This window comes from Primulina eburnea, chromosome 16 (genome assembly GCF_022965805.1).
Source record: "Primulina eburnea isolate SZY01 chromosome 16, ASM2296580v1, whole genome shotgun sequence".
Taxonomy (NCBI): Eukaryota; Viridiplantae; Streptophyta; class Magnoliopsida; order Lamiales; family Gesneriaceae; genus Primulina; species Primulina eburnea.
This window is the reverse complement of record NC_133116.1, coordinates 11,407,276-11,430,438: the sequence shown is the minus strand read 5'-3', so window position 1 is coordinate 11,430,438 and position 23,163 is coordinate 11,407,276. Positions and strand designations below refer to the sequence as shown.

Genomic DNA, 23,163 nt, shown 5'->3' with positions numbered 1-23,163 from the left:
AAAAGAGTTCTTCAGTGAGAAAGTATTGATATGTTGAATGTCTTGTCTTATTATTTACTTTTCTTTATGGTTGTATTCAGCAGTTTTGCTGTACCTCACTGACCTTTATCTACGATTTACTCAATGATGTACGTGTTGAATTTCTTACTTTGTTTTTATTTGGATCATTAATGATTACGAGAAGCAGGTATTTTGGCTAGTTATTTTAGTAATGTTACAACGATCAGCTCCTGTGCCTAAAAGATCTGATGATGCAAAAACAGATTGGCACAATGGACGGGAAATTAAATACGCATCTGCTGATATTGTATGCTTCAGAAACAGGAAATGCCATAGATGCTGCTGAGCAGGTTGGTCGTGAGGCAGAGCGCCGCGGTTGCCCTTCTGTCTCTGTCCTCTCTGTGGATGAGTTTCATCCGGTATACTTCTACTCGTTATTTCAGAACATACCAACTTTCAGTTTTTTTAAATGTTTTGTAGGCTGATTATATTGGTTACTTGGCCAGAGTGACTTACCAAAAAAAGAGAAAGTGATTTTTGTGGTGTCAACCACAGGACAAGGAGATGCCCCTGATTCTATTAAGGTTTTATTTATGTTTGATGATAATAAATTCTTTGTTTTTGTGCTTAGCTTTAATCCGTCATAATCAAGATTATTTGGCATGGGTTTTGGAGGTTTTTGCTGCAAAAAAATTTGTCACATGGGTGGCTTAATGGAGTTTGTTATGCCGTTTTTGGATTGGGTGATTCAAGTTACCAAAAATATAATGTAAAGTTTTTATTTTTACTTTATTAAATCATCTTATGACCTTATTTCTAGATCAACACCTTATTACAATTCATGAACTTATTTCTAAAGGAAGGTATTCCTTCTTCCGCACTGTAAACATGCATTTTTTTGTTGAACATTCTAAATATAATGATGAAAAAAAAAGTGATCTTCTTGATATAATTGGCCTGATCTTATTTTTTTTCAATTGCCATAAATAGAGGAAATTTTTGGTTCTCATGTTTTCAGATTACCAGGGTGTATTGTTATTGGATAGGTATCATATGTTTGGTTGTAAATTCTCATAATGGAATGTTCCGTCATAATTGTTTTAACAGATTGCATCTTCAAAAAGTTTTTTCCATAATCTTTCCTTGCTTATTAATTCCATGACATAAATGGATTTTCTGGTCGTAGTTTGTAGCGAAGAAGCTCGATAAACGACTGTTAGATCTTGGTGCATTGGCAATTATTGAAAGAGGTCTGGGAGATGATCAGCATCCTTCAGGGTACAATATTTATTCACATGATTTTAGATGATTAACCATTAGCTCTTATGAAATTTACAATATGGAATTTACGGTCTTTCCCCGTTTAATTCAATAAAACATGAGAAATGAAAGCACTTCATGTTGTTTGGATTCCAGTGAGATGCAAATTCAACTTCCAAATGGTGTTAGCGTGTAATCAATTTACAGGGAAACGTGTCAGTTTGCAATAGGACATTTTCGCTGCATTATAAACATTTTATGGATATCAGAGCAATTATGGAGTGTGCATCTAACATTAGGAATTCCACTCCTCCTACCTAATTATTTTCCTCTTATATATGAAGTCAAGTTTAGTGTGCTCGAATAACCTTCTAGTTTTGTGTAGTCCATATATGTGTAGAACACGAAATTTTAGTCTTGATGGTGTATTTTAATGGCTGTGTCATTTGGTACTAATTTTCACTTGCCAAAATGCTTGTAGTATGATGCTAATTGTTCATCTGGCTATTCCTGTGACAATGGCTCTCAGATGATTTGTGCACTTTATGTTGTTTCCTGCATATTTTAAGATATTCAACTTTTTAATTTTCATTTATTCAAATTAATGTGAAGATTTTAAACTATTCATTCTCATAAAAGGTTTATGATTGGCATTTCGTTCATAGGTATGAAGGGGCTTTGGATCCCTGGATGTCCTCCTTGTGGAATATATTATATCAAATGAATCCCAAATTACTTCCAAATGGTCCAGTTTTTGTCAATCCAGATGCAGCTTTAATTGATCGACCTAGAGCACAAATTATATATCATGACATCAATGAAGGGGTACCACCAGTTTCAAATGCCACAGGTTACTTGTTTCTTAGATATTTGGTGAACATGAAAGTCCAACAAGTCTTCCATATTTCATTGTTTCATTATTCCTCGATATTATAATGCATTGATGATATCCGAAGTTTTTATTTTATTAGAAATATGTCTATGTTTCTGCCAATATAAGATCGTATTGAAGTGAAAACTCTGTACAGGTTTGAAGTATCTTGAGATGCAGGTTGAGAGGACCCGTTCAATGACTCCTGCAGTACCTTCTGGGAAGAACAGGCCTGAGTGCTTCCTGAAAATGGTATTATCATCATATTTTGTCTTTAGCAGTAAAATAGTTGTCGTGATATTCTGTTTACCTGTTCAGTTGTGCTTTCTTCATCTACAAGTGTTTTGAGTCTTTCAAAACTATTCCGTCAAATTTCAGCAGTATAGCATATCTTTCTTCCTAGGGATAAATCCTTGACTTGAGAATATTTGAAAGTGTGTTTTTCTGACAGAAATAGAAAAGGTTTCCGATCCACAGGAAGCCTGTTTTGACTATAATTTACCCACAACCTACTGACAAGAACACTGATTGTAAATTTGTAATGATGTATATATAGATACCAAAGTTTTTATGAGGCCACACGTGCTTCCAAAAGCAACTTCTTTTGGTTCATGAATTTGATTGGTTACAATATAATGACAAAGCACTTGATCAAACAACTCTTGTCTGTTTGTTCTTGCTGACAACATTCAAATGCTTTTTGTTGTTGGTTGGTTGAGGGGCTAATGGAAGTGTGTTTTAGCTACAGGTTGATCTGGAAACCTTTGACTTGCATTTTGTTTCATGTGCACTGAGTTTTTCCCAGCTAGTTAATTTTCTTAAGAAATGCTTGGGTACTAGAGGGATGAGTTGATTTGTTTTTTTCAGTTCATCTAACTATTTGAAACTCATGTGCAAGGTATATAAGTATCCATAGGTTACACATGCTCCTACTGGTAAACATGAGTATTGAGTTGTTTGAAAATATGATAGATATGAACAGTTATCATATATATCGAATTTGCACCTTAGTGATCAAGTTTGTTTGTAATTATAGACCAAGAATCTTCGATTAAGTAGAGAGGGCAGTGGGAAGGATGTGCGCCACTTTGAGTTCGATGTTGTTTCATCTGTAAGTCATGCTAAACATTCTCAAATAGGCAGTTGTCCGTTTTCTTTTATGGTTAAAACCATACATATGTTCTTTTCTATTAATGTGTTGTGTTCATGTCTGCAGTCAATAGAATATGAAGTGGGCGATGTTCTTGAGATTCTTCCAGGTCAAAGTTCTGCCGCAGTAGATGCTTTCATACAGCGTTGTAATTTGAACCCTGAGTCTTACATAACTGTATGTAGTTCTCCATTTGAATTTCTTTATCGGTGCTTTTTCTTGAAGATTTTTTCAGTGTTTTCCGTGTGCCAATATCACAAATGTAATACTATCCCCTCTTGATCGTTCCTTTAATACTTTTTTCTATGTCTTGTTTAATCATCAGTTGTCCATACATGTTAAACGGACCACTGGACTCTTGCATTGGTTACCATGATAAATTGCTGCTTGGTGCTTTATCTAAGTGGATTTGGTTTGTTTAACTAGTTCTCCAATTTTATTTTCATTACAATACTTGTCTTTAGATTCAGCCGCGAGATAAAGGGAATAAAGCTGGGATAAATACCTCCCTGTTCCCTGTGAAACTAAAAACTTTTGTTGAGCTGAATATGGATGTGGCCTCAGCTTCTCCTAGACGTTACTTCTTTGAGGTAAGCTTGTACCAATTGATTTGTATCTTTTGCTTTGTCAATTTATTCTGAATTGAAGATATGATTGATTGGTGTATCCTGTGTCGCAATATCTTAATCTTGCACATCTGCTTTATTATCAAGACAATTGTTTCTGATGTTCTCCATAACACATTCAGTTGTTGTTTCTAATCTATGGGCTTCTTTAGGTCATGAGTTTTTTTGCCAGTGCTGAACATGAGAAGAAAGGCTTCAATATTTTGCCTCGCCAGAAGGAAGAGATGATCTATACCAATACAACCAGAAGGAGCGAAGGACTGTTTTAGAGGTGACAAGATATTGTTAATTTTCTACAAGTATTATTTTGCATTCATTTGTCCTTTAGATTTTCTTATTTCTTATGTAAACCTTTTTCAACGTCTTTTTACGTGTAAAATGTACTATGCGATCAACCCTGGAAAATGCAAGACGTTTGTCTGATATTCTCCTTTGATGTTTCATCTTGTCCCGGGAAAATGGTAGTGTCCTTGGTTTGCAACTTTTATTTCTGACCTGTTATATTTCGGAAAATATACCACTAAACCATTTGCATCAAGGAAATAATTTTGTTTTGTACGCATAAACTGTGATTTCTTTCTATTGATGAACAAAGGAAAAATAAGAGCATCGTCTTTAAATATTGCTTCATATCAGAGATATAATAGGTAATCTTTTTAGGTTTTCAGATAACGTGCTCTTTGATAGGTTCAAGTGCTTCATATTTATGTTAGAAGGACGAGGAGAATTTATGAACTCTTTTCTACTCTGCATTCTTACTCATTTTTCACCGGAGCTGTAATGTAATGTAGGTATTGGAGGATTTCCCTTCTGTGCAAATGCCCTTCGAATGGTTGGTACAGTTGGTTCCTCCATTAAAAACAAGGGCCTTCTCCATCTCTTCTTGTCATTCAGCTCATCCAAATCAAGTGCACTTAACGGTAAGTGTGGTCACGTGGAAGACCCCATACAAGAGGAAGCGTTCAGGTCTTTGCTCGTCTTGGCTAGCCAGTCTTGATCCTCAGCAGAGTGTAGTCCATTATCATATTCTGACTTCAATCTATTATACCAAGAAAATCTTAGTCTCCTGTTATATACTTTCACAAATTGTATTTAATCTTCATCAGATGTACTAGTAGCAGTGTGGTTTAAGAAAGGTTCGCTTCCTCCTCCACCGCCATCCCTTCCTCTTATCCTCATTGGTCCTGGAACGGGATGTGCACCTTTTCGTGGATTTGTGGAAGTAAGAGCACTTCAAAATGAATCTGACCCAACAGCTCCGATGATTTTTTTCTTCGGATGCAGAAACAGAGACAATGACTTTCTCTATCAAGATTTTTGGATGAAACATTCACAGAACGGAGGGGTACTATCCGAAGACAAGGGTGGAGGATTCTATGCTGCGTTTTCAAGGGACCAGCCACGGAAAGTGTATGTGCAACACAAAATTAAGGAGCAAAGCACTAAGATATGGGGTTTGCTTAGTCAAGGTGCTTCTGTGTACATTGCTGGATCGTCAAATAAGATGCCTTCAGATGTATTATCAGCCTTTGAAGATATAGTTTCTGCTGAAAGTGGGGTTTCGAAAGAGGTTGCTTCGAGATGGATTCGAGCACTGGAGAAGGCCGGCAAGTATTATGTCGAAGCCTGGTCTTGAAAATAGTTGATTTTCTCTTCTTATTTTTTTTAATAGAGTTGATTCTCTCATTTAAATACAAGAAAATGGTTGGAAAAGAGATTAGGAACATTATTGGTCTGAGAAATTGATTCTTGCGATATTCTAACTTTGATATTTTTGAATTACATTTATATATGCATTATTATTTTTCGGTATTTGAAATGTTGAAGGAAAAAGATGTAAATATAATATATTCGTGATCAATTTATCACAATCAAAGATATGAAACATCGTGTGTGTGTGTGTGTGTATCTATACTATTATATTAAGTATGAGGACCTAATAATAACCGCTCTATGAGGACACCAACTTTATTTCCTGTTTTACCTTTTTTAATTTTTTATATTTACTATTTTATTATAGTTGAACCCCTAATAATAACCGTCTCTATGAGGACATCAACTTTCTTTCCTATTTTACCCTTTCTCATTTTTTATATTATATTTTTTCTTAACAAATAATATTATATTCACCGTCATAAAGAAACTGCTCACGTGAAAAATAATATTATTTCTTCTCCAAACTAGCCACCGTGAAAAATAAACTCTCTTCTTTATGTTGTGACGTCATTATGTTGTAATATCATGAATATTTAATATATTAGCCACATGTATTCAGGACACACGCAACGTGTGTGCCACGGTTACTAGTGTATATATGATGTTTGGAAGGAAAATACAGTTGTCTTAAAATGTAGTACGATGAAACAAATTTGGGAAACAATAATTATCTATCTATAAATTATGAAGGAAAAAAATAAACTGTATTTTTGTAAAAGTTAAAAAATGAAAATTATCTATACTATTATATTAAGTATGAGACCCTAATAATAACTGCTCTGTGAAGACACCAACTTTCTTTCCTGTTTTACCCTTTTTAATTTTTTATATTTACTATTTACTATTTTATTATAGTTGAGCCCCTAATAATAACCGCTCTATGAGAACACCAACTTTCTTTCTTATTTTACCCTTTTCATTTTTTATATTATATTTTTTCTTAACAAATAATATTATATTCACCGTCATAAGGAAACTGCTCACGTGAAAAATAATGTTATTTCTTCTCCAAACTAACCACCGTGAAAAATAAACTCTCTTCTTTATGTTGTGACGTCATTATGTTGTAATATCATAAATATTTAATATATTAGCCACGGTTACTAGTTATTTATTAAGAGTACGAGCGCAGTTGAACAAGCGCAGTCCCCGAAGCCATTTTCTTCTCCCTCGAATAATTCTGCCAGCGGAGGACAAGATGTTCACACCGGTGTGCTCTCAAGTCTCAACCCACAACGAGAATCCACTTAGACCTTTTTCTCAAATCAAAACTCCCCAGAGATCCAATATTTTTTACCTTGAAGACTCCACCTTTTTCTTATCATCAACCCCAACCCAGCAAAATCAAACTCGAACCCTTCAAAATCCGTGTTTCATCTCCCTCTACCACTCATGAATCATCGATCTTGGATAATAATAATCATGATCTTGACAATAATAAAAAAGTAAAGAAGAAACTGGGAGTTGTGGTGATGCCTATGGAGGGACCGAGGCTGGTTTTGAAATTCGTTTGGATGGAAAAGAACATAGGGATAGCTTTAGATCAAGTGATTGCGGGAGGTCATGGGACTGTTCCTTTGAGCCCATATTATTTTTGGCCGAGGAAAGATGCGTGGGAAGAGCTTAAAATTTGTCTGGAGAGTAAGCCTTGGATTTCCCAGAAACAGATGGTTGTTCTGCTCAATCAAGCTACTGATATCATTAATTTGTGGCAGCAGAGTGGAGGGAACTTATCTTAGTAAGATTTTCTGAGTTATTGTTCCCCTTTTTGGTATGATCCAGGCAGACCCTCTTAACTGGACGAAGAGACTTTTAAATTTTCATGTGTCTTATAGAAATTTTTTGGGTTTGCCTCTTGAATCAACTTCCAAATTTTTTGGGTTTACCTCCCTTGTGTTATTAATTATTATCAGTGCGATGTTCGGACTAGTTTCGTGTCAGTTTGAGAGAATCGAATCACTTTTTTTGTGGGGAAATCAGATATTATACATTAATTAAATCAACAGTAGCTAAATCCATCAATCACGATGGGTAAAAATCTTCCATCCAACATGAACGAGAAGGATGAGATAAAGCAAAACGCGCTAAACAGTGCGCTAACTTGTTTGCATTTCTACTAACATGATCTAACTTTTTAAATCTACCAGAAGTTAAAATATCCAATATGTTCAAGACTAACAGTCCTTGATGGTTGCGAGCCTCAGACTTCGACGTCACCTCTTTAACAGCATTACAGGAGTTCGAGAAAACCCAAACATCAGAAAAGTTACCTCTCACAGCAAGCATCAAACCAAAATGAATAGCCGAGAGTTCTGCCTCCAACACTGATCCTGGTTTTCGTATGCCAATGGCTGAGGCAGCAAAAATAATTCGAAAATGATTTTGAATCACAGCACCCACACTATATTTACCAACAGTATCATTAAACCCAGCATCGACATCAAGTCGCCACTGCCCCAACGGAGGAGGCACCCACCTCATATCCCTGCTACTCTGCACCTCCCCTGAAGCTAAATTTCAAGCACATCTAGCTGTTCTAAATTGCTCAAGATACGACATAACCCACTCAACTTTAATACATTTGTTGGGAATATGGCTATTATGTTTTAAAATACAAATCTCTTTCCAAATTTCCCAAGCCAGCATTGCAAACAATTCAAATTCAGCAGGTGAAACTTGATCCATTAGGCACAACTCACATGATATAAACGACAACACACCACATTTCTTTAGATATGGCCAAAAAAGCGTACCTTTCTAGATATGCCTTACAAGGGGGCAAAAGATTAGACAATGGCTTGTTGAAGCATTCGAAGAGCTACAATAAAAACAACATCTATTGGTATGTAAATGTCTTCTAAACAAGTTCAGTTAAGTGGGAATTAATTCATTGCTCGCACACCAAAAAAATATTCGAACTTTATGTGGGATGTTTAGCTGCCAAATCTTTTTCCACCGCTTTTCCAACGAGAATGCGATAGAGATTCATGTGGATCGAAGCATCCAATTTGAGCCAGGTAGCCTGATTTAACTGTGTACTTGCCTTTCTTTCCCCACTTCCAGAATCTATCATCTTCAGTGTGCTGATTTCTCAGAGGTATATCAAGAATACATTCTGCTTCGAACGAAGGAAATTTGGAGCGTACCTCAACTTCATTCCACGTTCTGTCACATGAAATAAGTTCTTGAACCTTACTCAACCACTTGAGCCTGTCATCGAGCTTTTCCCAGAAAAGAGATTAGGAATCCAACGATCAATAAGTGCATTGATGTGGGATCCATTCCCCACTCTCCACATTAATCCTTTTTGAATAAGATCTCGACTCCAAAGGATCGATCGCCATATGTAGGATGGATTCGATCCTAAAATAGCATCCATAATGTCACAATCTTTAAAATATCGAGATTTGAGCGTTTGTGCCATAAGCGAGGAAGGATCCGTAATAATTTTCCATACCTGTTTAGCAAGAAAAGCACGATTAAATTCAGAGAGATTACGAAACCCCATACCTCCATATTGTTTCGGTCTACATAATTTCCTCCAGCTAGCCCAATGCATTCCCTCTCCATCGGTTGTTTTATTCCACCAAAATTTAGCGCACAACTGCTCCAGTTCATGGCATAATGAAATAGGTAGCTTAAAGCAGGACATTGCATAAGAGGGTATGGCTTGCAAGATTGATTTAATCAGAGTTTCTTTTCCTACAGCAAAGAAAAACCGTGATGCCCAGCCATTGATCTTCTTGATAAGTCTTTCACGAAGATTAGAGAATTGAATGCGCTTACTACGAAGAGAGAACGTAGGAAGGCCCAAATAAATTTCATGGCCTTGAACCACAGGTATAGAGAAGGTAGTCTGGATTGCATTTATAGCATCCAAAGAAACACTCGGACTGAAGGTGAGGGCCAATTTATCATAATTTACTGTTTGTCCATAAGCTATTTCATAAACTCTCAAACATCTTCGAAGCTGTATGCACTCTGTTTCCTTAGCACGAAAGAAGTTTAAGCTATCATCTGCAAACAGTAAGTGAGAGATTTCTTGACAATTATGGGCAATTTTAACTCCTTGAAACAGTTTATTTCGCACCGCAAGAGATAATATGGCCGAAAGTCCTTGAGCACATAAAACAAATAGATATGGAGATAAAGGATCACCTTGACGAATACCACGCTTTGGGATCAGCTTACCATAAGTATTGTGATTAACACGGATGAATAAGAGACAATAGATATACATTTTAAGATCAGCCTTACAAAACTCGCAGCGAAGCCTAACTTCAGCATGATGGCTTCCAAGTATCTCCATTCTACGCGGTCATATGTTTTGCTCATGTCTAACTTCAAAGCTCCAAATCCCTTCTTGGCTTTCCTTTTATTGCGAATACAATGCATACATTCAAATCCAATAATAAAATTATCATGGTAACCAATGCAAGAGTCCAGTGGTCCGTGTAACATGTATGGACAACTGATGATTAAACAAGACATAGAAAAAAGTATTAAAGGAACGATCAAGAGGGGATAGTATTACATTTGTGATATTGGCACACGGAAAACACTGAAAAAATCTTCAAGAAAAAGCACCGATAAAGAAATTCAAATGGAGAACTACATACAGTTATGTAAGACTCAGGGTTCAAATTACAACGCTGTATGAAAGCATCTACTGCGGCAGAACTTTGACCTGGAAGAATCTCAAGAACATCGCCCACTTCATATTCTATTGACTGCAGACATGAACACAACACATTAATAGAAAAGAACATATGTATGGTTTTAACCATAAAAGAAAACGGACAACTGCCTATTTGAGAATGTTTAGCATGACTTACAGATGAAACAGCATCGAACTCAAAGTGGCGCACATCCTTCCCACTGCCCTCTCTACTTAATCGAAGATTCTTGGTCTATAATTACAAACAAACTTGATCACTAAGGTGCAAATTCGATATATATGATAACTGTTCATATCTATCATATTTTCAAACAACTCAATACTCATGTTTACCAGTAGGAGCATGTGTAACCTATGGATACTTATATACCTTGCACATGAGTTTCAAATAGACAGATGAACTGAAAAAAACAAATCAACTCATCCCTCTAGTACCCAAGCATTTCTTAAGAAAATTAACTAGCTGGGAAAAACTCAGTGCACATGAAACAAAATGCAAGTCAAAGGTTTCCAGATCAACCTGTAGCTAAAACACACTTCCATCAGCCCCTCAACCAACCAACAACAAAAAGCATTTGAATGTTGTCAGCAAGAACAAACAGACAAGAGTTGTTTGATCAAGTGCTTTGTCATTATATTGTAACCAATCAAATTCATGAACCAAAAGAAGTTGCTTTTGGAAGCACGTGTGGCCTCATAAAAACTTTGGTATCTATATATACATCATTACAAATTTACAATCAGTGTTCTTGTCAGTAGGTTGTGGGTAAATTATAGTCAAAACAGGCTTCCTGTGGATCGGAAACCTTTTCTATTTCTGTCAGAAAAACACACTTTCAAATATTCTCAAGTCAAGGATTTATCCCTAGGAAGAAAGATATGCTATACTGCTGAAATTTGACGGAATAGTTTTGAAAGACTCAAAACACTTGTAGATGAAGAAAGCACAACTGAACAGGTAAACAGAATATCACGACAACTATTTTACTGCTAAAGACAAAATATGATGATAATACCATTTTCAGGAAGCACTCAGGCCTGTTCTTCCCAGAAGGTACTGCAGGAGTCATTGAACGGGTCCTCTCAACCTGCATCTCAAGATACTTCAAACCTGTACAGAGTTTTCACTTCAATACGATCTTATAGTGGCAGAAACATAGACATATTTCTAATAAAATAAAAACTTCGGATATCATCAATGCATTATAATATCGAGGAATAATGAAACAATGAAATATGGAAGACTTGTTGGACTTTCATGTTCACCAAATATCTAAGAAACAAGTAACCTGTGGCATTTGAAACTGGTGGTACCCCTTCATTGATGTCATGATATATAATTTGTGCTCTAGGTCGATCAATTAAAGCTGCATCTGGATTGACAAAAACTGGACCATTTGGAAGTAATTTGGGATTCATTTGATATAATATATTCCACAAGGAGGACATCCAGGGATCCAAAGCCCCTTCATACCTATGAACGAAATGCCAATCATAAACCTTTTATGAGAATGAATAATTTAAAATATTCACATTAATTTGAATAAATGAAAATTAAAAAGTTGAATATCTTAAAATATGCAGGAAACAACATAAAGTGCACAAATCATCTGAGAGTCATTGTCACAGGAATAGCCAGATGAACAATTAGCATCATACTACAAGCATTTTGGCAAGTGAAAATTAGTACCAAATGACACAGCCATTAAAATACACCATCAAGACTAAAATTTCGTGTTCTACACATATATGGACTACACAAAACTAGAAGGTTATTCGAGCACACTAAACTTGACTTCATGTATAAGAGGAAAATAATTAGGTAGGAGGAGTGGAATTCCTAATGTTAGATGCACACTCCATAATTGCTCTGATATCCATAAAATGTTTATAATGCAGCGAAAATGTCCTATTGCAAACTGACACGTTTCCCTGTAAATTGATTACACGCTAACACCATTTGGACGTTGAATTTGCATCTCACTGGAATCCAAACAACATGAAGTGCTTTCATTTCTCATGTTTTATTGAATTAAACGGGGAAAGACCGTAAATTCCATATTGTAAATTTCATAAGAGCTAATGGTTAATCATCTAAAATCATGTGAATAAATATTGTACCCTGAAGGATGCTGATCATCTCCCAGACCTCTTTCAATAATTGCCAATGCACCAAGATCTAACAGTCGTTTATCGAGCTTCTTCGCTACAAACTACGACCAGAAAATCCATTTATGTCATGGAATTAATAAGCAAGGAAAGATTATGGAAAAAACTTTTGAAGATGCAATCTGTTAAAACAATTATGACGGAACATTCCATTATGAGAATTTACAACCAAACATATGATACCTATCCAATAACAATACACCCTGGTAATCTGAAAACAGGAGAACCAAAAATTTCCTCTATTTATGGCAATTGAAAAAAAATAAGATCAGGCCAATTATATCAAGAAGATCACTTTTTTTTCATCATTATATTTAGAATGTTCAACAAAAAAATGCATGTTTACAGTGCGGAAGAAGGAATACCTTCCTTTAGAAATAAGTTCATGAATTGTAATAAGGTGTTGATCTAGAAATAAGGTCATAAGATGATTTAATAAAGTAAAAATAAAAACTTTACATTATATTTTTGGTAACTTGAATCACCCAATCCAAAAACGGCATAACAAACTCCATTAAGCCACCCATGTGACAAATTTTTTTGCAGCAAAAACCTCCAAAACCCCTGCCAAATAATCTTGATTATGACGGATTAAAGCTAAGCACAAAAACAAAGAATTTATTATCATTAAACATAAATAAAACCTTAATAGAATCAGGGGCATCTCCTTGTCCTGTGGTTGACACCACAAAAATCACTTTCTCTTTTTTTGGTAAGTCACTCTGGCCAAGTAACCAATATAATCAGCCTACAAAACATTTAAAAAAACTGAAAGTTGGTATGTTCTGAAATAACGAGTAGAAGTATACCGGATGAAACTCATCCACAGAGAGAACAGAGACAGAAGGGCAACCGCGGCGCTCTGCCTCACGACCAACCTGCTCAGCAGCATCTATGGCATTTCCTGTTTCTGAAGCATACAATATCAGCAGATGCGTATTTAATTTCCCGTCTATTGTGCCAATCTGTTTTTGCATCATCAGATCTTTAAGGCACAGGAGCTGATTGTTGTAACATTACTAAAATAACTAGCCAAAATACCTGCTTCTCGTAATCATTAATGATCCAAATAAAAACAAAGTAAGAAATTCAACACGTACATCATTGAGTAAATCGCAGATAAAGGTCAGTGAGGTACAGCAAAACTGCTGAATACAACCATAAAGAAAAGTAAATAATAAGACAAGACATTCAACATATCAATACTTTCTGACTGAAGAACTCTTTTCCATTTCTAAATGTCAATTCTTAGGCACCCAATTGTGCTGCCCATATTAACCTAAGAATCAAAAAAGTTTCCCATAACCTTATTCTAACAACCAGATTTGGTAACCAATTCAAAATGGTGCTATTAAATTTTACTTCTTTTACATTGAAGTTTATCATTATTTCTAATGATATGATATTACTGCTTCAAAAGAATATTATTTTTTAAGATCAACACATATATCATGTGAGGTAACAAATTGAGTTTGACATATTTATTTAAGCTTTGGAATCTCTGGATTTTCATGGATCAAGTACAAATGTTTTTACTCTCATGGTATTGTAAAATCACGAAGATTTAATATATTATTCTCATATATTAATGACACACGCAACGCGTGTGCCTCGGTGGCTAGTGCCATATTAATGTAGATTGATGAATAATGAAATTATTTAGAACTGTTAAAAAATAACATAAAATAATTCTTTTGAAAACATAATTATAAAACTGATATATTTATTCAGCCAAGAACCATCTCAAAACTGCTTGCGATATTTCTAGGCACAGTTTGCTCCCGCTTTTTGAGTTGTTATCTCATGGGGGATTACTGCTCTTGGGGGATTACTGCTCTTGCTTTTGGGTATGCATCACATATATTAATCTTCAATCTCCACCATATAAAATATGTTTATTATTAATGTTGTCAAAAGATAGTCTAAAATATTATGCATTTCAATTGCTCGTGCCTGCATCATATCCTGCGTTCCCCAAGCTTGTTTGTGTTCTAAACATACAATATGCTCTTTGCTAATTGAAACAGCGCCTGGTTTGCAAACAAACCATAGTGGGAGGACACGGGTAAACGCTAGCTTGGTAAGGTGTCTAAATTAACATAGAATATCCATTGCATCCATCACCGGTTCTTGATTTTAAGCTTGCAAATCACAGCAAACACTGGAAGCGTTTATTGCGATATCGGGTCTCATCCAACTACTCTACCTGCTTCGTCTGCATGCTGGCGTCTTTAACAGCAGATTCGGGCCGACTTACCAACGTTAAGGGAACCTCAAAAAATAGTACCACAATTTCCAAGTTCACAATCTTTCGGGTTTCCACAAGGTTAACGTCCGTGTAAGTCTGAACCAAGTGATTATCATGTGGTGAATATTAGAATCTTGGCATTTCTGAGTTGTAAGAAGTGGAAAATTGCAAGATTTTTGATAACTAGAGATGTTTCGTTGCTTCAAAAAATATCTATTTATTCTAGTAAAGCTTTGTGATACTGATGTGACAGATCGGTGACGGAAACAGAAATCTTCTGTAATAGCCTAGCCCGGTGTACGGTACGGTTTAAGTTTCGTATGATTATTGTTTATTGGGTTTTATGTGATTTAGATGTTTATAGTTGTGTTATGGGTTATAGTATAGTTGATATGATTGTTTGTTGGCTTGTTGGATATTGTTAGATGTGTGGTTGTTGTTGCGTCGTTTCGGTTCGATTTCAGTTGCCTTGGTTTTTTTTCTGCCGTGACAGCACCGCACCCGCGCTTATGCAAGGACCGCACCCGCGGTCATACCTTATGGAAAGTGGTGGTTCTGCCTATGTACCGCACCCGCGGCAGAGTTGGTACCGCACCCGCGGTGCAGCAGCGCACCCGCGGTAGATTCAGGACCGCACCCGCGGTCATATTTTCAGGGTGATGTTTGTTGATTCTGGCCTATCAGCGCACCCGCGGTGCTTGTTGGAGCGCACCCGCGGTCGTGTACAGTAGAGGCATGGTCGAGATTTTAAGTGTACTTTTGGAGTGGTTGGATCATTTTCCTCCTTCTTCTTTACTCCATTTCCGATTTTCTCTCATGGAAGCTTAGGGTTTTCCATTTTCTATGATTTCCAAACCTTTGATTCTTGGATTTGGTTGGTGATTCGAGTTAAGATTGAGGTTCTTGGTTGCTCTAGGAAGCTAAGGTAAGCTTTTGGATGCTTTATTTCATGGTTTTGGTGAAGAGACGATTTGGGTTGATTATTGAGTTGATTAATGGATTATGTGACTTAGATTCTTGGATATTGAGTTAATGTTGGTGTTATTTATGGATTGTTGTTGTAGGAATTCATCCAAGAGTATAGGTTGGAGGTTCAAGTGAGTTGTAAGTGGAATCTCATTCCTTTGCTCACATGATGATATATGTATGGTGTTTCAAAGAGTTTAAATGTGTTATTCCCTTCAATTGTTCAATTGTTATGTATTGATTTCATTGTATATATAGTAGAGGCATTGTTATGTCTCAATTGTATTGAAAAGGAATACAAGAGAAAAGATAGAGTTTCAAAGTATTGGTTTAAATACCAAGAGAGAGTTTCAAAGGTTTTATTGGATTGATAGATACATAGTCAGAGAATTGCATGCAATTAGATGATCATCGCCCATAGGCTTATATCCCTCACAGTTATCGATTTATATCGATGGGATATTTGCACCCACAGACAGAGATACTATTGATATCAATCCCCAGAGCAAAGAGAAATACCATCACTACAGTTTTATTATGATATGCTATGTTATGATATGTTATGTTTCAAGAGGATGGTATTTTGATTTCAAAGTCATGTTTTACAGATTATGATATTGCTATGTAAGAGTTCCACTTGCTGAGTTTTATACTCATTTCAGTTATTTTCATGTGATGCAGATAAGAGCGATCAGCCGGGACGTTGATGTGGGCTGGAGTCATATGCATAGAGGAATGAAGTGAAGGCTATTTTGACATGATCATAGGAATGATATTTTGTATTTTTGTTGTATCATTTGAATGATCATGTATTTACTTCTGTTGGAAAATATTTGTAAATGTTTTTATGATATAAAATGTTAGCCTTCCTCATTTGAAAAAAAAAAGTTTAAAATTTCCGCTGTATTTTATTTAAAATTGGGTCGAGGTGTCACATTTGGTCGTATCAGAGCACCGGTTCTTCGGACCAATGCATATGACTTCGTCTACGTTCAATGGTCCGGGTATGTTTTCTTTTGCATCTATTCATTGTTATCTATTGATTTATACATTGTGAGCACATTGTAGAGTATGGGTCCTAAGAGGAAAGCCGTAGAGGGTGAGGATAGTTCTTCCTCGAGAGTTGTCGATGAGTTCGGCAAGTTGCTTAAAGAGCAGGCCAAAGTTCATAGTGAGCAGATCCAGCAGTTACTTCGTATGCAAGGTGCTGGTCAGGGCAGAGGTCAGGGTAGAGGACAGGTGGCTCAGGCAGTTGGTTCAGACAGTGTCTTTACTTCTTTCAAGAGGATGGATCCGCCAGAATTTTCAGGTAGCACCGATCCTTTAATGGCAGTCGAGTGGGTCAAGGCTCTTGAGGCGATCTTCGATCATCTCAATTATTCAGACAGAGACAGAATCAGCTGTGCAGTATTCATGTTGGTCAAAGCTGCCCGAATCTGGTGGAATGCAACCAAGGTTGGTATTGATCTACCGACACTGAAGTGGTCAGAGTTCACTGATCTGTTCTATGATAAGTACTTTCCCGATGCACTTCGAGCTAGGAAAGTGACTGAATTTCTGGAGCTTCGTCAGGGTAGCATGAACGTGGATGAGTATATTTTGAAGTTTGAAGAGGGATGTCTGTTTGCTCCGTACATTGCCTCGAATGATAAAGACAAAGGTGCTCATTTCATTAGAGGCCTTAGAGCGGAGATCAGAAGAGATATCAACATGTCCAAGGCTGTGACTTTCAAAGAGATCGTGTCTAAAGCTTTGTTGGCTGAACAGGACGAGAAGGACATTGCTAAAGAAAGACAGGCGAGGCATCAGGCCTTTACTCAGAAAGGTCAGGGATCAAATCAAAGAGGCAAAGAACAATTCAAAGGGAAAGGCAAGTTAGAGCAGAGTCCTAAGCCACCAGCAGTTCCTTTCGATCCCGAGAAGCCTTTGTGTCCAAAGTGTGGCAGGCATCATCGAGGAGAGTGCAGATTTGGCACTCATACTTGTTACCGTTGTGGCACTGCAGGCCATGTTGCCAGAGACTGTCCAAGAGGAGTGAGCAAAGAGAAAGTTCAGGGGCGCATTTTCACGATGACAAAGGAAGGTATTAATCATGATTCTTATTTGATCTCTAGCACTATATTAATTGCAGACAGGGTAGCTACGACATTGATAGATACAGGTGCTACTCATTCTTTTATGTCTGATATGTTTTTGAGATCTTTGGGTATAGTTCCTTCTGTTCTTCCCCTCCAGCTTAGTGTTGTTTTGCCTTCGGGGGATGTTTTGTGCCCGACTTCGATTGTTATTGCATGTCCTGTTCGTATTGAGGAGCGAGTTGTTTTTGCTGATTTGATTGTTATACCGATGGTTGCCTTTGATGTTATTCTTGGCATGGATTGGCTATCGACCTATCGTGCTGTTATTGATTGTGTTGCTAAGACGGTGACCTTTGCAGATGATGGCCAGAGAGGTATGCTCGCCAGTGCAGGTACTTCGCTGGTCCTTCCTTTTATTTCGTGTCTTGAGGCTGAGAAGTTTTTGTGTAGAGGTTGTGATGTGTTTCTAGCTTCTATTGTGGATATGAATAGATTGGTTAAGTCGAATGTTGATGATATTGATGTTGTGAGAGAGTTTGCTGATGTGTTTGAGGATGATGTGCCGGGTTTGCCGCCGGACAGAGATGTTGAGTTTTTGATTGATCTAGTCCCAGGTACGGTTCCTATTTCTAAGGCTCCGTACAGATTGGCCCCTACAGAAATGAAAGAGCTAAAGGCGCAATTGCAGGATCTGTTAGATAAAGGTTTTGTTCGATCGAGTTCTTCGCCTTGGGGAGCTCCGGTTTTGTTTGTCAGGAAGAAAGATGGATCGTTGCGGCTATGTATCGATTATAGAGAGCTTAACAAAGTGACTGTCAAGAATAAGTATCCGTTGCCACGGATAGATGATTTGTTTGATCAGCTTCATGGTGCTACTGTATTTTCGAAGATTGATCTTCGGTCTGGCTACTATCAGTTGAAGGTTAGGGAGTCTGATATCCCTAAGACGGCGTTCAGGACCAGGTATGGTCATTATGAGTTTCTTGTGATGTCATTTGGTCTGACTAATGCCCCTTCAGTCTTTATGGATCTGATGAACCGTGTGTTCAAGCCATATTTGGATAGTTTTGTCATTGTCTTCATTGATGACATTCTGATCTATTCCAAGACCAGAGAGCTTCATTCAGAGCATCTCAGAGTTGTTCTGCAGTTGTTGAGAGAGAAGAGGCTGTATGCCAAGTTGAAGAAGTGTGAGTTCTGGTTGGAGCAGATTTCTTTTCTAGGCCATGTGGTTTCGAAAGATGGCATAGCTGTTGATCCGACCAAGATTGAGGCGATTCAGAGGTGGCCTATTCCTACTACTGTTTCAGAGGTACGCAGTTTCCTTGGTTTGGCGGGTTACTATCGTCGTTTTATTTCAGATTTTTCCAAGATTGCCCTGCCATTGTCCAATTTAACGAGGAAGACTGTGAAGTTCGAGTGGTCTCATGATTGCCAGAGTGGATTCCAGGAGTTGAAGGATAGATTGACGACAGCTCCTGTTCTAGCATTGCCCAGTGGTTCAGAGGACTTTGTTGTCTACACTGCTGCTTCGAAGAAGGGTCTCGGTGCAGTTCTTATGCAGCGAGGTAAGGTTATCGCATATGCTTCTCGCCAGTTGAAAGACTATGAGAAGAATTATCCGACGCATGATTTAGAGCTAGCAGCTGTGGTTTTCGCCCTGAAGATTTGGAGACACTACTTATATGGCGAAAAGTGTGAGATCTTCACAGACCACAAGAGTTTGAAGTATCTGTTTTATCAGAAAGAGCTCAATATGCGACAGAGAAGGTGGTTAGAGCTGGTCAAAGACTATGATGTGACGATCAGTTATCACCCAGGGAAGGCGAATGTTGTAGCAGATGCTTTGAGCCGTAAGTCGAGTTCTTCCTTGAGTTCTTTGATTCAGAGACCATTGTTGATAGATTTGCAGAGAGAGGAGATAGATTTGGTGGTTCCGGGGACCATTGCTCGCCTTTCAGCGTTGGTCATTCGGGCTACATTGACGGACAGGATCCGTAGAGAGCAGACTGTTGATGTTCAGTTGATAGAGTTGAGAGCTAGAGCAGAGGAGAGAGGTAATTCAGAGTTTGGTTTGAATGGAGACGGTTTGGTGACTTTCAGAGGCCGTATTTGAGTTCCTAATGGCGATGATATTCGGCTAGATGTTTTGACAGAGGCTCATACCGCACCATATTCGATACATCCAGGCAGCACCAAGATGTATCAGGATCTTCGTCGACTTTATTGGTGGCCAGGTATGAAGAAAGATATAGCTTTGTTCATTTCTAAGTGCCTTACTTGTCAGCAGGTGAAGATTGAGCACCAGAGACCTGCTGGGACATTGCTATCATTGCCGATTCCTCAGTGGAAGTGGGAGCATATTACGATGGATTTCGTGACTGGTCTTCCCAGAGTGCAGAAAGGTTTTAATTCCATTTGGGTCATTGTTGATCGATTGACCAAGTCAGCGCATTTTCTCCCAGTCAAGACGACGTACTCCATGAATCAGTATGCCGAGGAGTACATAGCAGAGATTGTTAGACTTCATGGTGTTCCAGTGTCGATCGTGTCTGATCGTGACCCTAGATTTACTTCAGAGTTTTGGAAGAGTTTGCACAGAGCTATGGGTTCACGGTTAGCATTCAGTACAGCATATCACCCTCAGAGCGACGGTCAGTCATAGAGAGTCATTCAGATTCTAGAGGATATGCTCAGAGCTTGTACTATTGATTATTCTGGTAGCTAGGATTCTAAGTTGCCTCTTGTTGAGTTCACGTATAACAATAGCTACCAGGCGACGATTGGCATGGCACCGTATGAGGCACTTTATGGCAGAAAATGTAGATCGCCCTTGTTTTGGGATGAGGTTGGTGAGAGGAAGATGTTGGGTCCAGAGTTGGTCCAGCAGACGGCCGATGTTGTTGCTGTCATTAGAGAGAGAATGAAGACAGCTCAGTCGAGATAGAAGAGCTATGCAGATGTTCGTCGTAGACCTTTGCAATTTGAGGTTGGCGACCACGTGTTTCTGAAGATTGCACCTCTCAAGGGTGTGATGAGGTTTGGCAGGAAGGGCAAGTTGAGTCCGAGATTTATAGGCCCGTTTGAGATCTTAGACAGAGTTGGTGATCGAGCCTACAGATTAGCCTTGCCGCCAGATCTTGACAGAGTCCATAATGTTTTTCACGTATCGATGCTCAGGAAGTATGTTATGAATCCTTCCCATGTTCTTCGCCACGAGCCATTGGACTTGACGCCGAATTTGACGTACCAAGAGATTCCGATTCAGATTCTGGATCGCAGAGTTAAAGTGTTGAGAAACAAAGAGATCAGCATCGTTAAAGTCCTTTGGAAGAACCATTTGATTGAAGAGGCTACGTGGGAACCAGAGGATGAGATGAGAGAGAAGTATCCTGAGTTGTTCCTGCAGTGACGTCAATTTCGAGGACGAAATTCCCTTAAGGAGGGGAGATTGTAATAACCTAGCCCGGTGTACGGTACGGTTTAAGTTTCGTATGATTATTGTTTATTGGGTTTTATGTGATTTAGATGTTTATAGTTGTGTTATGGGTTATAGTATAGTTGATATGATTGTTTGTTGGCTTGTTGGATATTGTTAGATGTGTGGTTGTTGTTGCGTCGTTTCGGTTCGATTTCAGTTGCCTTGGTTTTTTTTTCTGCCGTGACAGCACCGCACCCGCGCTTATGCAAGGACCGCACCCGCGGTCATACCTTATGAAAAGTGGTGGTTCTGCCTATGTACCGCACCCGCGGCAGAGTTGGTACCGCACCCGCGGTGCAGCAGCGCACCCGCCGTAGATTCAGGACCGCACCCGCGGTCATATTTTCAGGGTGATGTTTGTTGATTCTGGCCTATCAGCGCACCCGCGGTGCTTGTTGGAGCGCACCCGCGGTCGTGTACAGTAGAGGCATGGTCGAGATTTTAAGTGTACTTTTGGAGTGGTTGGATCATTTTCCTCCTTCTTCTTTACTCCATTTCCGATTTTCTCTCATGGAAGCTTAGGGTTTTCCATTTTCTATGATTTCCAAACCTTTGATTCTTGGATTTGGTTGGTGATTCGAGTTAAGATTGAGGTTCTTGGTTGCTCTAGGAAGCTAAGGTAAGCTTTTGGATGCTTTATTTCATGGTTTTGGTGAAGAGACGATTTGGGTTGATTATTGAGTTGATTAATGGATTATGTGACTTAGATTCTTGGATATTGAGTTAATGTTGGTGTTATTTATGGATTGTTGTTGTAGGAATTCATCCAAGAGTATAGGTTGGAGGTTCAAGTGAGTTGTAAGTGGAATCTCATTCCTTTGCTCACATGATGATATATGTATGGTGTTTCAAAGAGTTTAAATGTGTTATTCCCTTCAATTGTTCAATTGTTATGTATTGATTTCATTGTATATATAGTAGAGGCATTGTTATGTCTCAATTGTATTGAAAAGGGAATACAAGAGAAAAGATAGAGTTTCAAAGTATTGGTTTAAATACCAAGAGAGAGTTTCAAAGGTTTTATTGGATTGATAGATACATAGTCAGAGAATTGCATGCAATTAGATGATCATCGCCCATAGTCTTATATCCCTCACAGTTATCGATTTATATCGATGGGATATTTGCACCCACAGACAGAGATACTATTGATATCAATCCCCAGAGCAAAGAGAAATACCATCACTACAGTTTTATTATGATATGCTATGTTATGATATGTTATGTTTCAAGAGGATGGTATTTTGATTTCAAAGTCATGTTTTACAGATTATGATATTGCTATGTAAGAGTTCCACTTGCTGAGTTTTATACTCATTTCAGTTATTTTCATGTGATGCAGATAAGAGCGATCAGCCGGGACGTTGATGTGGGCTGGAGTCATATGCATAGAGGAATGAAGTGAAGGCTATTTTGACATGATCATAGGAATGATATTTTGTATTTTTGTTGTATCATTTGAATGATCATGTATTTACTTCTGTTGGAAAATATTTGTAAATGTTTTTATGATATAAAATGTTAGCCTTCCTCATTTGAAAAAAAAAAAGTTTAAAATTTCCGCTGTATTTTATTTAAAATTGGGTCGAGGTGTCACATCTTCCGTAACATTTTGGAACACATCGTAGTTCTTTAAACCTCGCAAGTATTTATGGCGATTAGAACAATCTTTCAGGGGACATTTTAGTTCCCCAAACCTCCGATGGTATTTATGGCAATTAGATCGTGCAATTTACCCAAAAAGCGAATTAGTAGGGTATTTTTTCCCCTCCAAAAAACTAATATTGTAAAACAAATATTAGTGTTAGTAAGTTACACGGCAGATGGAAAGAGTACAAGACGCAAATCCAAGGTATCTCACAGTACCCCATATCTCATATACAAGGTTTTCTACTACAAAATAACAAACTAGGCCATTTC

At 37.8% G+C, this 23,163-nt stretch overlaps 1 protein-coding gene and 1 pseudogene across 1 annotated transcript; one reads left to right on the top strand and one right to left on the bottom strand.

Moving 5' to 3' along the window:
- Positions 1–125: 125 nt before the first annotated feature.
- Positions 126–5,719, top strand: LOC140816728 (NADPH-dependent diflavin oxidoreductase 1-like; annotated as a pseudogene).
- A 3,834-nt stretch (positions 5,720–9,553) lies between these two features.
- LOC140816725 (NADPH-dependent diflavin oxidoreductase 1-like) lies at positions 9,554–12,588 on the bottom strand. Its single transcript, XM_073176147.1, has 5 exons — positions 12,423–12,588; positions 11,591–11,775; positions 11,318–11,412; positions 10,459–10,533; positions 9,554–10,353 (listed from the first exon to the last, which is right to left on the bottom strand). Exons 2-5 carry the CDS (start codon positions 11,748–11,750, stop codon positions 10,138–10,140), a joined length of 546 nt encoding a protein of 181 aa, XP_073032248.1. The 5' UTR covers positions 11,751–11,775; positions 12,423–12,588; the 3' UTR covers positions 9,554–10,137.
- Positions 12,589–23,163: the final 10,575 nt, after the last annotated feature.

Excerpts from the sequence above, each read along its gene's own strand:
- LOC140816725 (XM_073176147.1), bottom strand. The coding sequence starts at position 11,750 with ATGTCCTCCTTGTGGAATATATTATATCAAATGAATCCCAAATTACTT. Across the intron at positions 11,413-11,590 it reads ACCAGTTTCAAATGCCACAG|GTTTGAAGTATCTTGAGATG; the intron begins GTTACTTGTTTC and ends AACTCTGTACAG. Across the intron at positions 10,354-10,458 it reads AGTTCGATGCTGTTTCATCT|TCAATAGAATATGAAGTGGG; the intron begins GTAAGTCATGCT and ends TCATGTCTGCAG.